The 22,199-nt window shown below is 34.9% G+C and overlaps 2 protein-coding genes across 4 annotated transcripts in view; one reads left to right on the forward strand and one right to left on the reverse strand.

Annotated features, from left to right (window-relative positions):
- Positions 1-8,284: 8,284 nt before the first annotated feature.
- The window catches only part of LOC126760736 (synaptic vesicle glycoprotein 2B), a 64,422-nt gene continuing 50,507 nt past the window's right edge, over positions 8,285-22,199 (forward strand). Inside the window, exons 1-2 of the mRNA XM_050476597.1 lie at positions 8,285-8,354; positions 8,750-8,892. Coding sequence (XP_050332554.1) covers positions 8,850-8,892 — 43 coding nt within the window. The 5' untranslated portion in view covers positions 8,285-8,354; positions 8,750-8,849. The remainder of the gene's footprint in view (positions 8,355-8,749; positions 8,893-22,199) is intronic.
- Positions 15,831-22,199, reverse strand: part of LOC126760737 (ras guanine nucleotide exchange factor P) — a 48,372-nt gene continuing 42,003 nt past the window's right edge. For all 3 annotated transcript variants that reach the window (XM_050476603.1, XM_050476602.1, XM_050476601.1), the window contains one exon: positions 15,831-18,437. In XM_050476603.1, coding sequence (XP_050332560.1) covers positions 17,596-18,437 — 842 coding nt within the window. In that variant the 3' untranslated portion in view covers positions 15,831-17,595. The remainder of the gene's footprint in view (positions 18,438-22,199) is intronic.

Raw genomic sequence — 22,199 nt, forward strand, 5'->3', positions numbered from 1 at the left:
CAAACAAATTCAGCTAAAACAATATAAACCGTTAATTTCTCCGATGCTACCGTATAATACCCTTCACAAAAAAAAAAAAAATAGAAAAAAAAGTTTTCCATACGAGAACTTGATTTTGATCCATCAGTTTGTATGGCTGCTATAGGTTATAGAGGTTCGATCTGAACAATTTGTTCAGAGATTGTAGCGTTGCTTTAGGCAATAAATTGTGCCAAATTTCGTAAATGGTCCATAGAAGAACTTGATTTTGATCGTTCAGTTTATATCGCAGATACATATATGTACATATGCTGTAGTGGCCCGATGATTACGATTCCGACAAATGAGTAGCTTCTAGGAGTGAAAAAGATGTGTGTCAAAAACTGAGAGCCGATTTCGGGTATATAGAGGCCGACTGACGAGCATGGCTAAATTTCAATAGAGACGCTACAAAAGTAGATCGATAGGGACAGCAAACGACGCCATCTTTTTTCCGCTCTTTTGATATTTCCCTTTAGTAAAGTTTGCCATTTCATCATCGAAAGTTATACGATCCAAAAGCCAGTCGAAATTATTAAAATTTAGTAGCGAAATTCGGAGTCAGTGGGCTCAATTTTAAGAGCGATACGTCCAATATATGGTCGTCATAATCGTCTTGCCAGATCAACAATTGAGTGTCTAGTGAAAAAATATGAATCCACACAGGCATAGTACAAAATGTTCAGTGTAACAGTGAGACGAAGAGAAGTGAGAAGTGCCCGTAGTGTCGAAAATATTGCTGCCGCTAGCGCATCAATTGAGGAAAACCCAAATCAGTCTCTCACACGTCGTTCTAAAGCGTTGGACATCTCTGTGACGTTTTTGGCGAATTTTGCGTAAAGATCTTGGCCTACATCCGTACAAGATCAAATTGACGCAAGAAGTGAAGCCACTTGACCACCAGAATCGTCGTATGTTCGTGAATTGGGCTGAGCAACAACTTGAAAATGATCCGGATTTCATCGAAAAATTATCTTCATCGATAAGGCTCATTTCTGACTGAATGGCTTCGTCAATATACAAAATATGCGTTATTGGACAGGCAGCAATGCACACGTACTCCATGAGTCACCATTGCATCCCGAAAAAAATACGGTTTGGTGGGGTTTATGGGCCAGCGGCGTCATTAAGGTGGACCTCTTCCATGGTGATCAAGACCGGCACGTTACTGAGAATGGGAATCGCCACCGCTCAATGATACCCGAATATTTTTGGCTCGAAATGAATGATATGGACTTGGACAATATGTGTTTCCAACTGGACGGCGCCGCAAGCTACACACAGCGAATGTCACAATCGATTTATTGAAAACCATATTTGGTGAACGTGTTATCTCACGAAATGGTCCAATCATTTGGCCGCCTCGGTCCTGTGATTTGAAGGCGTTATAGTATTTCCTGTGAGGCTACGTTAAGTCTATGGTCTATGCCAATAAGCCAGCGACGATTGATGAACTTTGTGCGAATATCGAACGTGAAATTGCAGCAGTATCGGCCGAAAATTGGGTTCAGCGCGTCTAAATTTCTGGACATCCGTCCTAATCAGACTCTTTTTTAATGAAAATTACATGTTTCTTAACGTCCCTTTAAGCTTACCTGACTAATTAAACAACCCTTACCGAAGTAAGCGCTTGCTTGTAGCGGAAATTCTACCAAGGGGCTGGAAACAGCCGTTCCCACGACAGTCGGGTCTACGTAACCGGAACGAACCCAGAGTTTTTATCTGGACAAGGATGGTCAACTCGACAGAACTCTGCCGCAAGAGCAAAAAAATCCCTTTTTAAAATAAGACGATATTCGACTTCTTATCCGTAACATTGTTTCTAAGAACTGGTATCACAACTACTACTCCAAAGCACAATGGGGGCACTATAAAAACTTACAGTGAACTCATCATAGAAGAAAACCAGAAGAGAATAGAATTTGGACAATTTGAAATTGTTCGCATCAAAAAATTATTTTTTTTCCTCTTCCGGCATTAGCTGTACCCCTTCTTTATACCTGAGCAGGGTATATTAAGTTTGCCACGAAGTTTGTAACACCCAGAAGGAAAGGTCAGAGTGACCAGCTGAACTAATTTACCTATATCCGTCAGCCTGTTCGCCCATTCGTTCCTGCCTAATGTGATCTATATAACTATTTGTACTATCCCTAGAAATTCCTCGAATCATTGACATTTCTAAGCTTAAATCTAAGTCTAACTCTACTATGATATGGTCATATTACTTAGAACATATATGGGGTAGACTAATACCTGAATGTTCGAATTGTAACCCGACTCCGGCAGTTACTTGATAGTGGTTTGAAACTAGAATACTTTCTGATTATTTCAGTCCACTTTCATTATTTGCTATATTAAAAACCATTCAATACAATAGATGTCGCTTTGCATAAACTGATTGTATGGATAGCATTTCAAAACCATCAAGGCTATTTGCATTATTAGAAAATAGCTTTCCAATAAAAAATTAAGGTTTAATGAACTCCCCACACAGAATTATTTTTCAGCATGCCAACCGAGCCCTTTGACTGCTCGAGGCTGAATGCTTGGTAACGATATTATAAATTGTACAAGAGTATGGGTTTCTTGTACGTTCTATATATACTAAGTATATGCTATGGCCTATGCTAAAGTGCTTATCAAAAGAGGGTGTTGCTGAGCAATTGACAAGTGCAGAAACATCTTTTATTAATCACTTGTTTTCGCATTTTTCAGTGTTTATCTTCTAAAATCTAAGATATAATTTTATGATCCAAAAAAATACATTAATAATCTTGGCAGATGTGCCTTTTGTCGCCCCCACACTAAATGTACTTATCTTAGAAGATTTATGTTTTATTCTAATTGAAGGTAGAAGTTAGGAATTTACCAAGTTTGGCCTGATAAAGAAGTTTAGTATCTTTATTAGCCAGAAAAAGTAGTTATTTTGTTAAAAAGTGTAGATTAAGCTTATTTGACATTTCTGAGTGTTGTTGAAAAATATGCCTTTGATCATACATATATAACGGGTGATCCACGTGGAGGTACTTTTTTCAACAGCCTTTTTTTTTGACAAAACACGCTTACTTACGCCTTAACAAACAACAAATCGGCTTACTGAGCGTACTATTCGCAGCATCATCACTCATTTTGAGAGCCAGCATTTATTATTGGATAATATTCGACCGAATATACCATGTCTACCACGCAGTGAAGAAAATGTAGCAGCCGTAGCTGAGAGTGTAGACGAAGACTGACGTATGGAACGACGCATTTTACTTCGAGATCTTAAATTGAGAGCGTACAAAATACAGCTTGTGCAAGAACTGAAGCCGCTCGACGTTCCCGCTTCGCTCTATGGGCTCTTGAAAAGTTCAAAGAAGATCTGACTTCTTCGAGTCAAAATTTGTTCATCGATGAGTGCCATTTCTGTAAACAAGCAAAATTGCATTTGACTTGAAGACAAGAGCTGCTATTCAATCCAGAAAAAACGACGGTTTGGTGTGGTTTGGCTCCATATGACCGACTATTTGTTTCCTAAATTGAAGCTCGTAATCTCGGCAACATTTGGTTTCATAAAGACGGCGCCTCTTCCCGCACATCGCATCTATCAATGGATTTATTAAGAGAACATTTCGATTAGCGAATAATTTCACGTTTTGTGCGAGTCGATTGGCCACCAAGATCGTGTGATATTACATAGTTAGACTTTTTCCTTTGGGGTTTATGTAAAGTCTAAAGTCTAAGCGGACAATCCCACTTCGATTCAGGACTTGGGGCAAAACATCACGCGTGTCGTTCGCCAGTTACCAGTCGAAATGCTCGAACGAGTCATCGAAAATTGGACTCAACGGATGGGTCATCTGAGACGTAGCCACGGCCAAGATTTGAAGGAGATATTCTTCAAAAAATAAATGCCAAAGAATATTCATCGAATGATAATAAACATTTCCCATTAAATTTGTAGTATCTGTGTTTGGATATAGAATAGAAATGGAAATAGATCACCCTTTAGTTGAAAATTGTAATACAAAAAGTGAGTTGTGTTGATCTGAAGTTGAATTGCTTCAAATTCAATTCAAACGACGTCGAGTAGAGATCACAAAGGAGACAACGTAGCTGAGAACGCTACATTTGTCGAACATATCTTTACTGGTGAGAAAACGTGGGTTTATGAATATGACGCCGAAACTGTCCAAAAATCTAGCGAATGGTGCTCCAAAAATGAGATGAAGCTAAAACAAGCAAAATTCGCTGAAACCACTGAAGGTCTTCCTAGCCGGGGCTTATATCAAGTGTATAGATAATTAGATTAAGGAGCCTCTTTTGAAGAGGATAATAAAAATTCCTGTTGAAAATATTATTTTTTTCAGTCAATCCGGATCAAATTTGATCAGAGGGTATTATAATTTTTTGCATCAAACTGTTGTTTATAAAACGTAAAATCAATCAAGGTTATGTAGATTGACAATGGGAAAGTCGGTGCGCGGTTTTACAAGTTCTCTCATTTTAGAGTACGAAAATGAAGATGAAGGAAAAGAAGAAAGCGTGTGATAAGATACTTACCTACAAGTACAAGACCTTATGCAACAAATCTAAGAAAATGCTCAAGACAAATAGGTTGACACATTTCCGTATTTTGCGGAGTTCAAAGGCATTGCCGATAACCCGAGAAGTATTTTAAATTATATATGAACCACCATCAGCTCAATCAGAGTAGAGAATGAATCTTTTATTACAACGTTCAATTAAGATCTATTATGAAACAAAGAGTGGTGGGTTCTCAACTCGTTCGTCAATGTTCATAATTGTAATTAAATTCCTCGGGTAAGTGATATTTCAAAAAAATTTATTTACCTAATTTGATTTTGGACTGTTTACTATCCCATATAAGTATGAGCGCGATCTGTCAACGAGTGAATCGAACACAGAATTTGTGTAAAATTGTATATTTCTAACCAAATTCGTGTGCGGAATCGTTGCGAATGTTGGTTTAAGGTGATTTAGTTTTATTAAAAAATTCAAGCCAACGATTGGTACATAAAACGGTCGAGAAATCGTTGCAGATATGCCTCGTTTTGGACGACCTTCGCCCGCCTCAATTGATGAAAATGTTAAAAAGTGCAGAATATGTTGCTTGTAATTTATGAGATAAGTGTTAGAGAGATGACAAGAGAGTTCGACATCTCAAACGCCACTCATTGTTTTTTTCGATATTCGGATATTTTGGGTATCAAACGCATTTGTTTCGAAGGGTCAAACGGTCAAAACTGAAGTTCTTTTGAAAATATTAATGAAACGCGTTTGCGGTGAGAACATCCTTTATGGAGACCATTATCGAAAATGGCCGGAATTATCGGAATGGGGGGTGGATTCATTGTTTTTACGATATTCGTGATAATGCACCATCGCATCGAGCCACGATTGTGACCGATTTTAAAGCCAGAAACCGAATTTAAATGAATAGCATCGATCAACCACGGTATTCACCAGATTCTATAATTTTCATAGGATCGCCGACGTTTTCTTCTAGGTGTTACAGACTTTGTGAACTTATTCTACCCTGTTCAGGGTATAACAATAAATAATTAATTGAAGATTTTTTTCATTTATTTCTTAGTCATTGTTAGCAATTTGTTCATTCAGCTTATAAAGCAATTTCTTATACTGAATAGCTTCAATCAGCCCTCGTTAAGGTGATTGTTAAAGTGTTTACTATTCTGGCTTATTAAAATAAATAAAATTAATCGTATACGTGTGTACATCGAGAATGTTTATTTTAAACTTTTAAAAATTTCTACTTCCATCAAATACAGTTATAATTGAAAACAAGTATCTATGTAGAATGAACAGATCAGCGATTAGGACTATAGAAACTAGGTTTTAAATAAAAAATGCAGAAATTAATGAAATTAAAAATATTAAAACCCAAAAATTTTCAGTTTGCAATTTGTACAGCTGTTGACAGCTAATTAGAAACGACACATATTTAGAAGTAAATTATATGTTTTGGATTGTTATTATGTTGGTATTTCCATATAACAGGCAAATTCCTTCTTAGTTCAAGGTAGAATGACATTTTTTAGAATGTCGACGTATTTATCTTTTTTTAAAATTACATCAAACGTATGGAACGGACCTACAACATTCCAGGGAAGAAGTTCCCACACCATGATTGATCCTCCACCATGCTTCAGTACGTGTGAAACATAGCGAGGATCAAATTCTTGTTACGTTGGGCGGCGAACATACGTTCGACCATCAGGATCTATGCGATTAGTTTGGGTTACATCGCTCCAAACAACATACTGCCATTGATTTGTTGTCCAAGATCAATAAGAGTTGGAAAAGTCTACGCGTTGTTTACTTTGAATTTTAGTCAGAAGTGGTTTCCGGCATGCAGTCCTACCGTGAAGTCCAAACTCGATCAAATGCCGGGAAATTGTTTCCTTGTATATTTAGCCATTATATTCGTCTTGAGTTTTATGTAGAATGTCAGTGGAACTCTTTTTTGGGCCTCTTCGGGCGATGGTAGTAATTCAGCGGCCTATTTCTGTTGAAGTTCTTATTAAGGTTACTCTTTGCGTGTAACATTGGAGATAGTTTTAAAATTCTGTATATGCTTAAGAGCATTGAAAACATTTTTTGTGACCTGATTCAAAATTTCTTTGTACGTCTTTTCAGACTCACGAAGGTCAAAAATGTAGCTGCGAAGGGTAGGTGTAGAGCTGCAGCTTTTTCTCATTACAAAACTTAAATAATACATTTTAAACCACAACGAAACGCATCCTTACCATAAATCAATAATATTATTAATAAAAATTAGCACTAGAAGGAATTTTATTTCTTTAAACAACGGTTTCTAATTAGCTGTCGCACTTAACTCACATTCTACTCTTTTGCAAAATAACCGGCTTTATCTCAAAGAAAACTTTTTTATTTGACAAAATATCATTGCGAAATTCGACATGGATTATTGGTCAAAGCAACGGAACAATCTCCGAAAAAATTGTTCAGATCGAACTACTATAGCATATAGCTGTCATACAAACTAAACCATCAAATTAAGCCTTTGTATGGAAAAGTGTTTTGCTTGAAAGGATATTTTCACAAATTTGGCATGGATTAATACCCAAGACAACGCTAATATTTTCTAAGAATTTGTTCAAATCGAACTACTATAGCTAACACACAAACTATACCTTCAAAATCAAGCCTTTGTATGAAAAACTTTTTTGCTTGACAGGATAGCTTCACCAATTTTGGCACAGTTTATTGCTCAAGCCAAGGCTACAATCACCGAAAATTGTGCTAGAATCAGACTACTGTAGCATATAGCTGCCGTACAAATTGACCGAACAGATACCATTTTTTGCTGCTTTAATAAATTCACCTGTGCAGGATATTATAGTTTATATCTAAAAATTGATCTTATGTATTCATAGAAATATGAACATTATGATCAATTGTATTTGTATTTTCTATCATACATATATTGAACATACACTACCAAGCTACTAAGCACACACTACATATGTAAATTCAGTACTGTGCGACGGTGCGTATGAGTAATATAAATAATTCCGGTAGCGGAGGCCGCAGGTAGCAACTGCGTGCAAACAATACCATCCCTTGTACAAACACATACGAAAATATAAATATGCTTAAATTAAATTAAGCTTATAGTGGAAATATATATTCATACTCAGCAACATGAATTTTGGCTAAATATTTACAATTAAGGTCCGTATTTAGACATATTTACACAAGTGCGTGTAAGTAAATAAAAAAAAGATGAAGTTCAACGAATCTCTTAATGCTTTCCTAAGCTAGATGATAATGAAAGAGCGATAATCTGATGCCGTTATCATTGCCAGATGAGATGAAAGAGTGCACATACACACATATCTACGAGTTATTATTACAACCAAATTTGAATGTCAAGAAGTCTTTGAGTGTATGTGTAAACTGGCGGACATTTGTGTGCATACATATATATTGTTATTGCTGCCTTTTTAACTGATAAAAGTTAACAAGTTTTTCGCACAAATTAGCCGCTTAGTATTTATATTATGTACATATGTATGCATGAATGCAGTTGCTTTTGTGTGTATGTATGGCTGTGTGTGCTTGCGTGTGCCTGTAAATACCTGATAGCTGTGTACGCAAAAGTTTATGTGGGGAAAGTGGCGCTGTCATATTCGTCGCTCTGTTTATCATTTCGACATTAAAATGCCGTGTCAGGAGATCGCCGCTTTCAGTTGACGTGCGAAGCGTGAAGCGACTTTAACGGCTTATCCAACGAAAAGCGGTGCTAGTTATTTGGCCTAAGCTAAACGATTCTAGTAAGCGGTTCAGTGAGTGCAAGTGAAAAAGTGCAAAATTATAATTTTTTAATTCAAGAAAATAATTAAAAATAATTTAAAATTATCAAATTAAATTAATGTTTCAATTATTAATTAATATGAATTTTTTAAATTAAATAACTAGTTAAAAATTTTAATTAATTAATTTAATTAATTATAATTTTAAAAATTTTACTTAATTTATTAAATTAATTTAATTACTTTAGATTAAATAATTATTTAAAAATTTTAATTAATATAGATTAAAAAAAAATTATTAGTTAAAAATGTTAATAGCTTTTTGAATAGTGCTAACTTGTGTCGATGAATTTTTTATAAAAATAATTATATAATTACATATGTGTTTGTGATTTTAATGAATAAATAATTTTCATTATAATTTACAGTTTTTTTTAATATTTAATTCGAGTAAGAAGTAGCTGCTTGATAACAAATAACTTAAAAATAAATAAGAAAAATTTCAGAAAAAAATAATAAAATTAAAAAATGGATAACTCAGCGTTTATAAAGGACTTGGAAGATGATATTGGTGAGTTCACAATACTTCAACAATTATAGAAACGTACTGTCGTAATAATTTTGCACGAGTTTTCAAATTAAGTAACAGATGTACAAGTATGACCAGATTAATTAATTTTGAGCATCAATGTTATCATTCGGATTTCGTAAGTCCTTTATAACTTCGATTCATTAATCAATGTTAGAAAAATTAGTAGCACCCTGCATCTCCTACCAGAAATCCATCTAAAAACAGATATCTCTTCAAATATGCGTTCCAATTAATATTTTTTCTTATCACGGCATCTGTCGCTTAAAATTTTTTTAAGTGGGCGTAACCCAGCCCCTTACCAAATACCAACTATTTATGTAGTAACTGGAAAAAAAACTTTTTGCAAATAGAGCTTATAAGGCATGCCCATGTCACGTCCAAAAATAGTCCAAATTGGGCCATTACTTTTAAAGTCCCCAGATACCTAGCCAATAGATGACTTTCTCTACATTCTCGGTAAAATTTCGACACACAGTATTGAATTCAGAAATACTGGGTGTCGTTGCAGTCGTATATCTTCAGTGCTATCAATCACATTGTGTCCTACCATATAGTGTTGGAGTTGAGATTTTAAGCTTCATTTAACCAAAATCATTCGGGGAAGTTGAAAAAAAGTTACAGCTGTTCGAAAATGAGTGAAAATAATGAAGAAAATTCACTATATTTTGAAATTTTTGTATAAAAAAGAGAAGAATGTCACGCAAGCCACCAATGAAATTTGTAAAGTTTACGGAGACGATGCTGTATCAGTTCGTGCACCACAACAATGGTTCGGTTGCTTTCCAGAACGGAAAATTTCGAAATTTCGGTTTACGCTGATGGAATAATGTGTCTAGCGGAAAAATGGCAAAAAGTGGTCTACCAAAATGGAACATATTTGTTTATTTATTTATTAATATAAATATAAAAAAATAAGATGAGGTTTGATTAGAAATACGAAAAGACTTTTTCGACTACCCAAAATATATGAATGATCAGCTTGACGAACTGAGTCAATATAACCATATCACTTAGTCTAGGCGTCTGTCGGTCTGTATCTACGCGAATTTGTCCCTCTGTGTTTGAGATATCGCTCGAAAATTTTGCACATATTCTCTTCTCCCCAAGAAGCTCCTCTTTTCTAGGCACCGTCGATATCGGACCACTGTTGCAAATAGCTGCGCTACAAACTGACCGACCAAAAGCAGTCTCGCAGAGTTATAATAATAATCTTAGCTCGGCGCAAGGATTAAAAATTCCAATCAGAAAGAAATTAAAAGAATATAAATAATCATATAAATTGTATTTACATTACTTGTAATTACTTGAATTTAAGTATTTGGCTTACAGGTGCTTTTTTATGGAAAAATATGACAATAAGATAACAATACAGACGAAATTTATTATATTAAAAAGAACACTTAAAAGCTTGTGTGTAATTAAACTATCAACTGAAGGGCTACCTGAGTGCTGCGAAGTAGACAGCTTCAAATAATGTAAATAATTGAGTGGTTGTTGTTGTTGCTAGTAGGCGCATTATAAGTAAATAACCGGGTGAGTGCGAGATTTGTGCTAAGAATTGGATATTAGAAAAATTCAAAAGAAAACACAAGTTATATTTGTAGGTGTAGTTAGAACTAACACCTTCCAACTCAGATTCGCGATTGCGAAATGATACGAAATTCGAAATAGACAATTTCGTAGTTCAAATATTTTTTCTGCAAATCATGTCTGTATATACTTGGAACAAAGTGTCTTTATGAACATTCACACACAATTACATTAAGGTATCATTAAAAAGCGTTATACCGTTATTTACTTGAATTTGTTAGCGCAGAGATTACAGTTGTTTTATTTGCATTTAACTGTTATCGTTTGCCCCTGAAAGTTCACGATAAAAAGTATCAAAGCTTTCATCATTTCTTTTTGCAACGTCGTGTGTCCATATGTATGTGTCATAAAATTATTTGCCAATGTGTGTTTTGTGTTAAATAGATTTATTTTTATACTTAGAAGGATCATAAACTCACAGAGGGAGAATGTCGGAATTCTTTGTGAATTGTGAAATTGAGAGACATGTATTTTGTATTTTTTGCGTCATCGGAATGACTCTGAATAGAAGTGTATCAGATGCAACTTTATTGACTGCATTGTTTGAGAAAATTAACAGTCTGACAACATTTACGAGTACAAGGCATTTTTATGAAGCTTTTAAATTTTTGAATAGTTGAGGCGTCACGTACCGTTTCTATTGGGTTATGTTTGAAAATTGAATGAAACAAATATTTAGAGAACTCCACCCAAACAGTGATCGCATTTTCGAAAAGTAAAATAAAACAAGTAAGGAAGGGCTAAGTTAAGGTGCAAACGCACATTTTATACACTTGCAACTTAGAAGAATCAAAGCCAAACGTCAACTTGAGGATCGAAATCCAAACAATTTTATATACATACATATACATACTACTCGTATATACAAGGTCTGTCGCAAAAGAAACAGAACTTTTTAAATATAACTGTTTCTGGTGCCGCCAGCTATTGGTGTGTATATGAAATAAAAAGTTTGATTTCTTGTTGACATTTCGTAAAAATTTTACGACAATTGGATAACTACAATCGATGTTATCGATCAAAAAGTGACAGCAGCTTTTGGTCATCGGTCGTAAAATGCAAAACAAAGAGTAAATATTAAATTTTGTTTTAAACTTGAGAAAACGTTTACTGAAACATTTTCAAAGATGAAAGTTTGTGGTGATCAGTGCCTATCCTGTAGTAATGTGCATGAGTGGTTTAAGCGATTCCAAGAAGGTCGTGAGGACCTCTGTGACGATCAGAAGTCGGTCGTCTTCAGAAGTCAAAAATAAAGACAATGCTGATTTGTTTTTACGATTCCGAGGGTATTGTACACAGAGAGTTCGTCCCACCTGGCCAAACGATTAATGCTGTGTTTTACCTTGGTGTTATGAAGCGTTTTTTGTTACGCATTTGTCGTGCTCGACCACAATACGGAGGGTCCTGGCGCCTGTTGCACGATAATGCGCCGTGTCATCGGTCGACTCTTGTCACTGATTTTTTGACAAAAAACTCCATATTAACCATTAATCACTCGCCTGAAAGGACACTGGTTTCAGGACATTTCAGCTATCCAAAAGGCGACGACCGATATTCTCAAGAGCATTCCGAAAAATGACCTTAAACACTCATTTGAAATACTAATTGACCGGGCTAAACGCTGTATCGAAGCACAAGGAAACTACTTTGAATAAAAAAATATAACTTTTGAAAATATTAATTTTTTGTTGTTTTTTTAACAGTCCTGTTTCTTTTGCGACAGACCTTGTATAACTCATTTGCTGACAGACACATAAGGTATGTTAGAAAAACGAAAAATATAATATGTAGTATATGGAAGTTTTATCTATTTTTTCCCAATACCACATACTATTAACATGTTACTTATTAAAAAACTAATCATATAGAGTAAAGTCAGCCGGATGTTCGAAAATCCTGATATTAGTTATATCAAGTTTTCGCTAAAATTGATCTATTTTAGGCACAAAGATACACTGTTATGAGTAAAACACGCTAGCTCATTTTCATTGAGGTAGCTCTCACATTGGCCAATATATGCGCTACAAAGTCACCCGGAAGTTCGATTATCTTTATATTAGGTATGTGGAGACTAATGGAAGTATTGGGCCGATTCAACCCATATTTTACGTACAGACATACCATTGTCAGAGAAGAATTTTCCCTGAATTTCAATTATATATCTCAGACTTTGACCGATATTTTCGAACAAAAGTCAACTATAGGTCCGGGGTTTAAATATTCGTTAGCAATTTTCAGTTCTCAGTTGGCATATACTAAAGACATTATTAGTGCAAAGTTTTATCCCGTTATATTAATTATATCTTATTATATTAATTTTCGCAATGGGACATAAGAATGTCAAAAGAATGCCACGTACTAAATTTTGTCGAAATCGGTTGGACGGGTCTCGAGAATTGGGGTTTCATCAAAAAAGCTCTCTCATATCATCTCGGTGTTAAAATTTAAAGTATCTGTCGCGTTTAGTTATTGATTTGTCGCCATTTTAGTAGTACTTTTATATGGAGAGTGAGGAGGGTTATCCACCGATTTCATCCATTTTCACACTGTCGGTAGAAGTTCTTATAAGAATTTGGCTCAGCAAATTTGGTTATTGTAGCTTAAGTAGTTTAGAAAATACATATGTATATTAAACTTGTTATAGAATTTTCCCCAGGTGCCCTGTGAACCCCTGTATCAAATTACAGCTTTATATCTTAATTTAGTGCTTAGTTAAGGCACTTTAAATGTTTTCGGTTAATGACGATTTGTGGGCGTGGCAGTGGTCCGATTACGCCCATCTACGAACTCGATTTTTTTTGCACTAAGGAACCCGCCTACCAAGTTTCACCAAGATATCTCAATTTTTATTCAAGTTACAGCTTGCACGGACGGACGGACGTCCTAATCATTTATATATATTATATAAAACCCTATATCATGCTGTAAAACCATGTTTCTTTCTTTGGAACAATATTAGAGGGCCTAACTCGTAGGGATATAAATAATAATTAACTAAGTTCTGTCTAAGAACGGCAGATTTAAAAGCTCGATTTACCGCAGATAATTGCACCGTGTATACATTCACACAACAGTTGATAAGAAAAAATCTTTAAAATCGTTCTAACTAAGAAGTCCAATAGCCTCGTCTTATCAAAAACCGTTTGCAAAGATGAATCTTACTTTACTTCATCTTCATAAAATTCGTAGCGTACAAACATTGTTTATAGATTCTCCAAGAGAATGACATTCTTGTTTTTGGATGACAATTTAGCATAAGCTCAATCTCATTATTTAGTGAGATTTACTCTAGTTGCTTCCTATCATATTTGAAATGTGGGATTAATTATTATCTGATAAATATAGAGTCTTACAATTTTTAAGTAGTTCTATGAGAGCCATTCTCATGGCTGAAATACACATGGAGGGGAAAAGGAAGAGACTGCTTTCGATTGAAATCAAGTTCTGCTTGGAAAAGGTGGAATGTACTATATGATTAAGAATTACACGGACTACAAAATAGGTTCAAGAATGTGAACGCTTAACCTAATGTACCATTCGTTGTTTTTTGTTTGAATTTTGTTTTTTTTTCGGTTTCGACTAAGTTTTGCAGTGCAACTTGCTTGTTTGTTAGACAGTTTCATATTAACCCAATCATCCCACTTTAGATAGATTGTCAAGCATCTCTTTTGCGACCTCTACCTGACGTCGTTTCATAAGAGCTGTTAAGATCTTCTGCTATCTCTTTTAAGCTTACACTACGATTTACAATCACTGTTACTTTAACATTTTCGATGCTATCATCATTAACAGAGCTGGATGGACAAGTCGCTTTAGGCAAGTTGTCTATTAGTTCGAGACCTTTAATAACTGCTTTGTAGTAATTAAATACTTGTGTTGGTGATAAGAACGTAGAGGAAAAAAAAGTGGGGCACCGAATGATTCTAACGCATTGTTGGAGAATAAATCAGTAAAAATTTTTGCTTAATACTGGCACCCTCTTAGGATTCCGTAACTGGCAGGAATAGTTCCCCTTATCCCTCAATTCTGTTTGTACGCGCAAAATCAATGGATCAGTCTGGGTCACTCTAATTACTTGCTACAAGTTTTGTATTAGAATTGCTCTTTCATTATGGTTACAAAAGCTACAACTAGAGAACAACGTCTGGTTAACCTTTTCTGAACCAAACTTTGCGACGAATATATTTCTTCGCTTTTGGAATGAAATTAAAAAACATATAGTTTCTAAAAACCTAGCGCCTTTGAGGTTACGTCAAAAAAAAGATCGTATTTAAGAAAAAGTTCAACAAATTTATAGTAAAATAATTTTTTTGATAAGCAGTCTATATACATATGTATCCGATTCGTAATTGTTTATCGTAGTTTCAGGGTAAAAGCCTTTTAGTTAAGCTAAATTCACTTTTAGGTTAAACTTAGCAATAAATATCGTTTTTGTTAATTTCTATAAAAGCGAAATGCTGAAAATGAGGTTAAAAGTTTCAGTACTGTACTTACCACTACAAAATTCTGCTATTTCTGGAATTGATTTTAATGAGTGGGAGTATATGAACTTTTGAAACAATGTGCCAATATACGAGTATTATATTTTTCATTGACTGTCCCACTTTTGATTAAATGCGCACATATGGTGCTGAATGAAAACACACACACAAACTAACGCGTTTGTTAAAAACTAAAAAAGAAAGAAAAATGTATATTAAATGAAATGAAAAAATGATTTACAAAAGAAAAATTATAATAATGAAAGATGTTAAATTTTGGATACAATTTTTTTTTTAATAAATTTAGAAAAAAAATTTAATAAAGTTAATAAATAAATATGGAATAAAGAATATAATGAAAAATATATGAATATAGAATAAAAAATTAAAAAAAAATTAATAATTATAGAACAAAAAAATATAAAACAATTAATGCAGCTAAACTAAAATTTAATAAAATTAATAAATAATATAAAATAAAAATATGGATAAAAATTTATGAATATGGAATAAAAAATCTATTAAAATTGGTTAATAAATATAGCCTAACAATTTTATAAAATTATGTATTATGTAGAATAAAAAAAATATAATAATAATTATTTGATAAATATAGGAAAAATTAAAAAAAAATATAACTAATAAATTTAGATTAAAAAAGTGTGATAAAACCAATTAATAAGTATAAAATAAACAAATAATAAATATAAGCCTACACTCAGTCGCATTTTGTTTGCTTTTAAGCATTTTATACAACCCACTCGTAACTGCTCTTACCACTTCGCGCTCATTCAATTCGAACTTTGTTGCCTTTTCAACTTGAAATTATGAATAAACAAAAATCTCTTTGTTTTATTACAGTTTTTTATTATTATTTATTTCACATTTTTCGTTCAACTTAGTTTTAATTATTGTTTATTTATTTTATTCGCCTTTTCAAGTAAGTATATAATATTATTTACGTCGACGAACTACAGACCCTGCAGTAGTAGTGGTCTTCTTATCTTTATTATCATTTCAATCCGCTTATTTGCCAACTGCAAGTCATTGATGTCAAAGTAAAGGCCTTCATTTGCAGTTCACAAAATCGCTTTCCAAATACCTAACATACCCATACATATACATAGTGTGTAGTTCTAAGTATATGCAGCAACATATGAGTGTTTTCGGCTGGACCTAGTCGTTTCCTTTCAAATTTGGTTTATTTTTTCATGTGCTTTGCCTTTTGCTGCAGGATTTCTGCAAATATTCATTTATTGCTTGCATTTTTTGCGCTCTCCCTCTCTACTTTGGCCGCTTTGGCTTTTAAGCCTTTGTTTAAGGCCGGCTTCTTTAACTCTCTAATTCAACAATACATACATACATTTCTTTGATATACATACATATATAAGAGCTATGCTATTTGATCTTTCGTTTTTGGTTTTTGTTGTTGTTTTTTGCTTTTTTGGTTCTATATTTCCTTTGTTTTTGTTTTTTCATTTTGTTATTGTTTTTGTTTTTTATTATTGTTGGTGGTGTACTTGATTTGATTTGGTGATTAAATTCTTCACTAGTAAATGCGCGCGTGTATGTGTGTGAGTGTGAAAGTGGCGGTGAACATGGCGTTTGAAAAAGTGGCTAAGTGATTCAGTAAGTGAGTGTGTGTGTGTGACTAGTTACGTTGCTGAAGACGAAGTGTGTGAAAAGTTGATAGCGAGTGGTGGTGGTGGTGCCATTGGTGTTGAAGAATAAATGCGTTCTCATGCGTTTTCATGCGTTTATATGCGTTTCATGTGTTTATATGCTTTTATATGCATTTTAATGCGTTTCATGCGTTTTCATACATTTTAATGCGTTTTCATGCGTTTTTATGCATTTTAATGCGCTTTATTGCGTACATGTGTTTTTATGCTGCCGAAATGTGCTACGAACCATATGACCAGTTATATAAAGTGGTGTAGTGTGAGTTTGGTGTATAGGCGGGAAGGTTTATTTATTTAATTTTTTTCCGATTATATATATATAAACATACAATACGAGTATAAACAGTACATACAGACGATTACAAGTGTATTTTGGTTGTTGGGTATACGGATATATAAGATTTTGTTGTTGCTATTTTTGTTGTTATATTTTTTTAGATATTTCATTATTCAGGTTTTTTTGGTTTTTGTTTTTGTTTTTGGTTTTTATCGCTAATCGCTACACATTCAAAAATTTGCTATATATGCTCTAGTTTGTTTGTTGTTTCCTCTTTGCTTATTGTTTTCTGTTTTTCCATAGTTAAGTGTTGTTGTTGTTGTAGCCGCAGTCGCAGCAGAAATGCACTTTGTAAGCGTTTTTCTGCTGCTGTTGCAGTCATTGCTTTTTTGGGGGCGGCAATAGTGGCAGTATTTTTGCTGTTTTTGTTGTTGAAATTGTTGTTTACCTATGATATGAGCCAATTATGACATAGTTTGCGGTTTTCTCTACCAAATACCATACATTGTTTCTCGCTTTACACATGTGTCTCACACTGCCTTCCGCTAAAGTAAAAATTTGTGTTCTTCCTAACCTCACTCTGTCTCACATTCACTTCATTTTCCTCAACTCAACAATTTTTTGCATTCATTCCTCATTCGCTCTGCACTCTTTATTTTTCGAATATAAGTTCGCCGGTCAGCAGTGGATTCATGTAGGTTTGCGTCTCGTAGCCCGCACGCTTGCGCGCACCGCCGCTGCCGCCCCTACGCTCGCTATGCGTATAATATAACGGACGTTTGTCTTCGCGCGAATTCAGCACCAACGGTATGGGCAGCTGGGTGTAGGGCTCTTGCACCACAGACAAGATGGGCGGATTCATGGGTGGCGATTCCACTACAAATGGTTCGGGTTCGTAATCGTTGTTGCTATTATTATTGTTGTCCGCATTGTTGTTGCCGTTACCGTTACCCGTGACGGCGGTGGACTTTCGATGATTTTTACGCGATGTATGCCGATGATGATTATTGTTGTTGTAGTGTTTGCGATGCGATTTACGTTTGGTATGTCCGTTAGTCGCGCTGGCCGCGGCCAATGCTGCCGACGATGATGACGACGATGAGGAGAGCGCTGTTGCTAGCGCTGATGCGGGTGCCAGCACAGGTATGGGCGCTTGCGCAGTATCCAATATCGGTATACGCGGTTCGAGGCTGTTCACTATGGGCTGTGATGGATCCAGCAGGAAGGTGCCATTTGTTGGTGTAATCGGCTTACGTAACGGATCATGGGCATTCGCTTGTATTATTGTCGCTGTGGCAAAGATTTCTTGAAATTTGTTGGCGGCAGCCAGTTGTTGTAGATGAATATGTTGTTTTTGTAGAAATTGTTGTCGCTGCTGTTGCAACTGATTGAGTAAGCGATATTGTTCGAGTATGTGTTTGTAGAATTGTTCGGCGGTGACTTCCGATGAATTGAGTAGGCGTATAGCGATTTTCTCTGGTATCACAATTTTGTCTAAATGCAAAAACAAAAAATGCAATGAAATATTAATGATTTAAATATAATTGCTTGAAAATGTATTTCATATTTTGAAATTAATAAAAAAATATTACCTTAGTTAAATTTTTAGTTTATTATTATAAAACATCGTTTTTTTGTGTTTCAGTTTTCATGCTTAAATTCTGATTCAAGACATTGAAAGACACTGTAATTTTAGTTTCTATGTTTAAAAGTTTGCTTTTGCCTGATACGAATGGGCTTGATTTGTCCATACGAATATAAAGGGTGATCTATTTCGAGGTTCCCTACTTTTTTTTTAAAGAAAAACACAGAAACTTCAATTGAATGGCAAATTTTTATTATTATTCATATTCATATTAATTTTTAAAAATTATCTCTTTCAAATGTTGGCCTCGGCTACGTCTCAGATGGTCCATGCCTTGAGTCCAATTTTCGATGACTCGTTAGAGCATTTCAACTGGTAAAACTGACGAATGACACGGGTGATGTTTTGCTCCAAGGAGAGATATAGATTTTAGACTTTACACATCTTTACAGGAAAACGCCTAACGTGAAATTATCTGTCGAACGAAGTGTTTTCTCAATAAATCCATTGAAGCGATGTGCGGGAAGTGGTGCCGCCTTGTTGAAACCAAATGTCGCCGAGATTACAAGCTTCAATTTCAAATATCAAATAGTCGGTTATCCTGGCGCGTTAGCGAACCCCATAGACGGTTTTGTTCTCACCGGTATCATTTGTTGTTTTTTCTGGATGAAACGGTAGCTCTTGAGTCTCTTCACGTTACTCTTCGTTCCAAATGCGACATTTTTGCTTGTTTACATACCCATTTAGTAAAAATGGGCCTCAAGAGTACATGGAACGAACCGTTGTCGCTTGAGAAGGTCGAACAGTTTCAGTTCTTGCACAGTTCAACTCTCCACGGTCTTCTTGCACATTCTCAGCTACGGCTGCTATATTTTCTTCACAGGGTGCTGGACGTGGTATATTGGGTTGAATATTATCTAATCACGAATGCTGGGTCTCAAGATGGTGTTACGAATAGTACGCTCAGTAGGCAGATTATATTGACCATGCCGATTTGTAAATGTTCTTCATGCGAAAGTATTTCAATGATGAAATGCCAAGCAATACTGAATAAAAATAATATGACAGCTTCACATGACAAGTACCTCTACTTGAATCACCCGTTAAAAGAAATTCGAAAAGAAATTCTACAAAAGCAAACTTGATTAAAAAATAAAGTTTTCCCTTATTTTTGGTATAGGAGAAACTCAAATTATACATGCAGAAGTCAGATCCCAAAAACTTGTCCACCAGTGTAATCGATCATATCTTAATGCCTGTGTGAAGTCATGCTTTAGCGCCCGGTGTTTTGTAATTCCCCTATTGTAAAATTCATTTCATAATTTCTATAAAAAAAACAACGAAACTAACTTGAACCGATCTTCATTGTCTAGCGAAAAAATAAATGTTGTATATAGATATGCCTTCAATTCAATGTATGTCTAGCAGTATTTTTTCTAATCTTTTTTCGTACTGAAAGTTCACTTTTCATGACTCTATTAGATTTGTCTCTAAAACTTCTACGACTTCTCAAAAACTTAAAGAAGATTTGTTTGCTGGAACAATTACAGAGTTGTCTCATTGCATTTCGTCTTCTGTGTTATATAATAGTCATTTCATCATAATTTCTAATCTGAAACCGATTCTCTCAGGTAATAGCATAATCTAGATACTGTTGGATTCTTATAAGGGACGAGACTAAAATACTTTTTAATAGGTATAGTAAAAAGAAATATATTATTTCTGCATTAAATTGAGTGTTACTTGGTATAGTTAGAATGATCCGAAATGGTCAAATTTAAACCGTTTTTCGACAGCTTTTTGCAATTTTGAAGATAATTTTATGATGCCCCCTTATCGCAATCTTATTTCTTATTGATAAAAAATTGGAACAGTCAATTTTTACAAGCTTGAAGCTTACTTTTCACCAGCAAAATTATTCGCCATAGACAGAAACAGGAACCTCTCAACTAAGCTCTCTGAGTCTCTATAGAGTCAATATCGATGTGTGTGATCTAGTTTTATCCCACTGGAACACAATTTCTCTCTTATTGACCAAAGCCGACCGTCTCTGGGAGAATACTGCCTTCAGAAGGTCCAATTGTTAAAAGCATAAGTCTGAATTATCTGGTTTGGCCGTACGAGAGCATCTCATAATAGACGATTCCGTGATAATCCTATCAGACACAAGCAAAACCTTCAATTCTTTCATGACCACTGTTTGCGTGGACCCATCGCGAAATCATTCTACATACATAATCGTACTTATAAAGGAGTTTTCAACAAGCACGCTTCAAAAGTAGAGTGATAGAGACAGCAAACGACAAAATATTTTTTCCCATTCTTTTGACATTTCTCTTCAGTAAGGTTTGCAGTTTCTTCATGGAGAGATATACCATCCAACAACGAGTCGAAATTATTAAAATTTACTACCGAAATTCGGAGTCAGTGGTCTCAACTTTGAGTAAGCTACGCCCAATTTGTGGTTGTCATAATCGTTCTGTCAGATCAACAATTGAGCGTCTAGTGGAAAAATTTGAATCCACAGGCACAGTACAAAATGTTCCCGTGCCAGTGAGACAAAGAAGTGCCCGTAGTGTCGAGAATATTGCTGCCGCTAGCGCATCAATTGAGGAAGACCCAAATCAGTCTTTCACACGTCGTTCTCAAGCGTTAGGCATCTCTGTGACGTCGTTGAGGTGAAGTTTCCGAAAGGATCTTGGCCTACATCCATACCAGATGAAATTGACGCAATAACTGAAGCCGCTTGACCACCAAAATCGCCGTATGTTCTTGAATTGGGCTGAGTAACTATTTGAAAATGATACGAATTTTCATCGAAATATCATCTTCAGCGATGAGGCTCATTTCTGGCTGAATGGTTTCATCAATAAGCAAAATATGCATTATTGCTCATCTAGGGATATGAGTGAAACCGAAACCTCCCACATTCGGGATAACCGAAATAGACAAAGGCTTATACCTGTTTAGAAAGAAGAAGAGTAGTCTTATTCCTTATTCTTTATATTACAACAGTAAGAACAAAAAATAAAATATCTTTAAGTCATACCATTTCCTTCGAAAAGATGAATATCTTGTTATGCTGACAAAGTTAGTCTAGGCAACGAAAGAATGATGAAGTTAAAATGAACTATTTGAGCAGCTTTTTAGGGGTAATAAACGACTTGGAGCGATGTTTGTTGGAAAACATGAAACAATTTATCCCTCTGTCTGTATATAGGCGCACTGGTCCCTCAGTTTTTGAAATTGCACATACAACATATAATATAGCTATCAGATCAACTGAACATTTAAAATTTTTATATGGAAATTTGTATACCTTAAACAGGGTATATTAAGTTTGTCACAAAGTTTGTGGAAAACACCCAGAAGGAAGCGTCGGAGACCCTATAAAGTATATATATAAATGATCAGTATGTTGAGCTGAGTCGATTTAGCCATGTCTGTCTGTCTGCATGTATACGAACTAGTCCCTCAGTTTTTAAGATATCGTTTTGAAATTTTGTTAACGCCATTTCCTCTTCAAGAATCTGCTCATTTGTCGGAACTGCCGATATCGGACCACTATAACATACAGCTGCCATACAAACTGAACGAGCGAAATCAAGTTTTTGTATGGAAAACTTTCACATTTGACAAGATATATTCACGAAATTTGGTATAGATTACTT

The sequence above is a fragment of the Bactrocera neohumeralis genome, chromosome 5 (assembly GCF_024586455.1).
Source record: "Bactrocera neohumeralis isolate Rockhampton chromosome 5, APGP_CSIRO_Bneo_wtdbg2-racon-allhic-juicebox.fasta_v2, whole genome shotgun sequence".
Lineage (NCBI taxonomy): Eukaryota > Metazoa > Arthropoda > Insecta > Diptera > Tephritidae > Bactrocera > Bactrocera neohumeralis.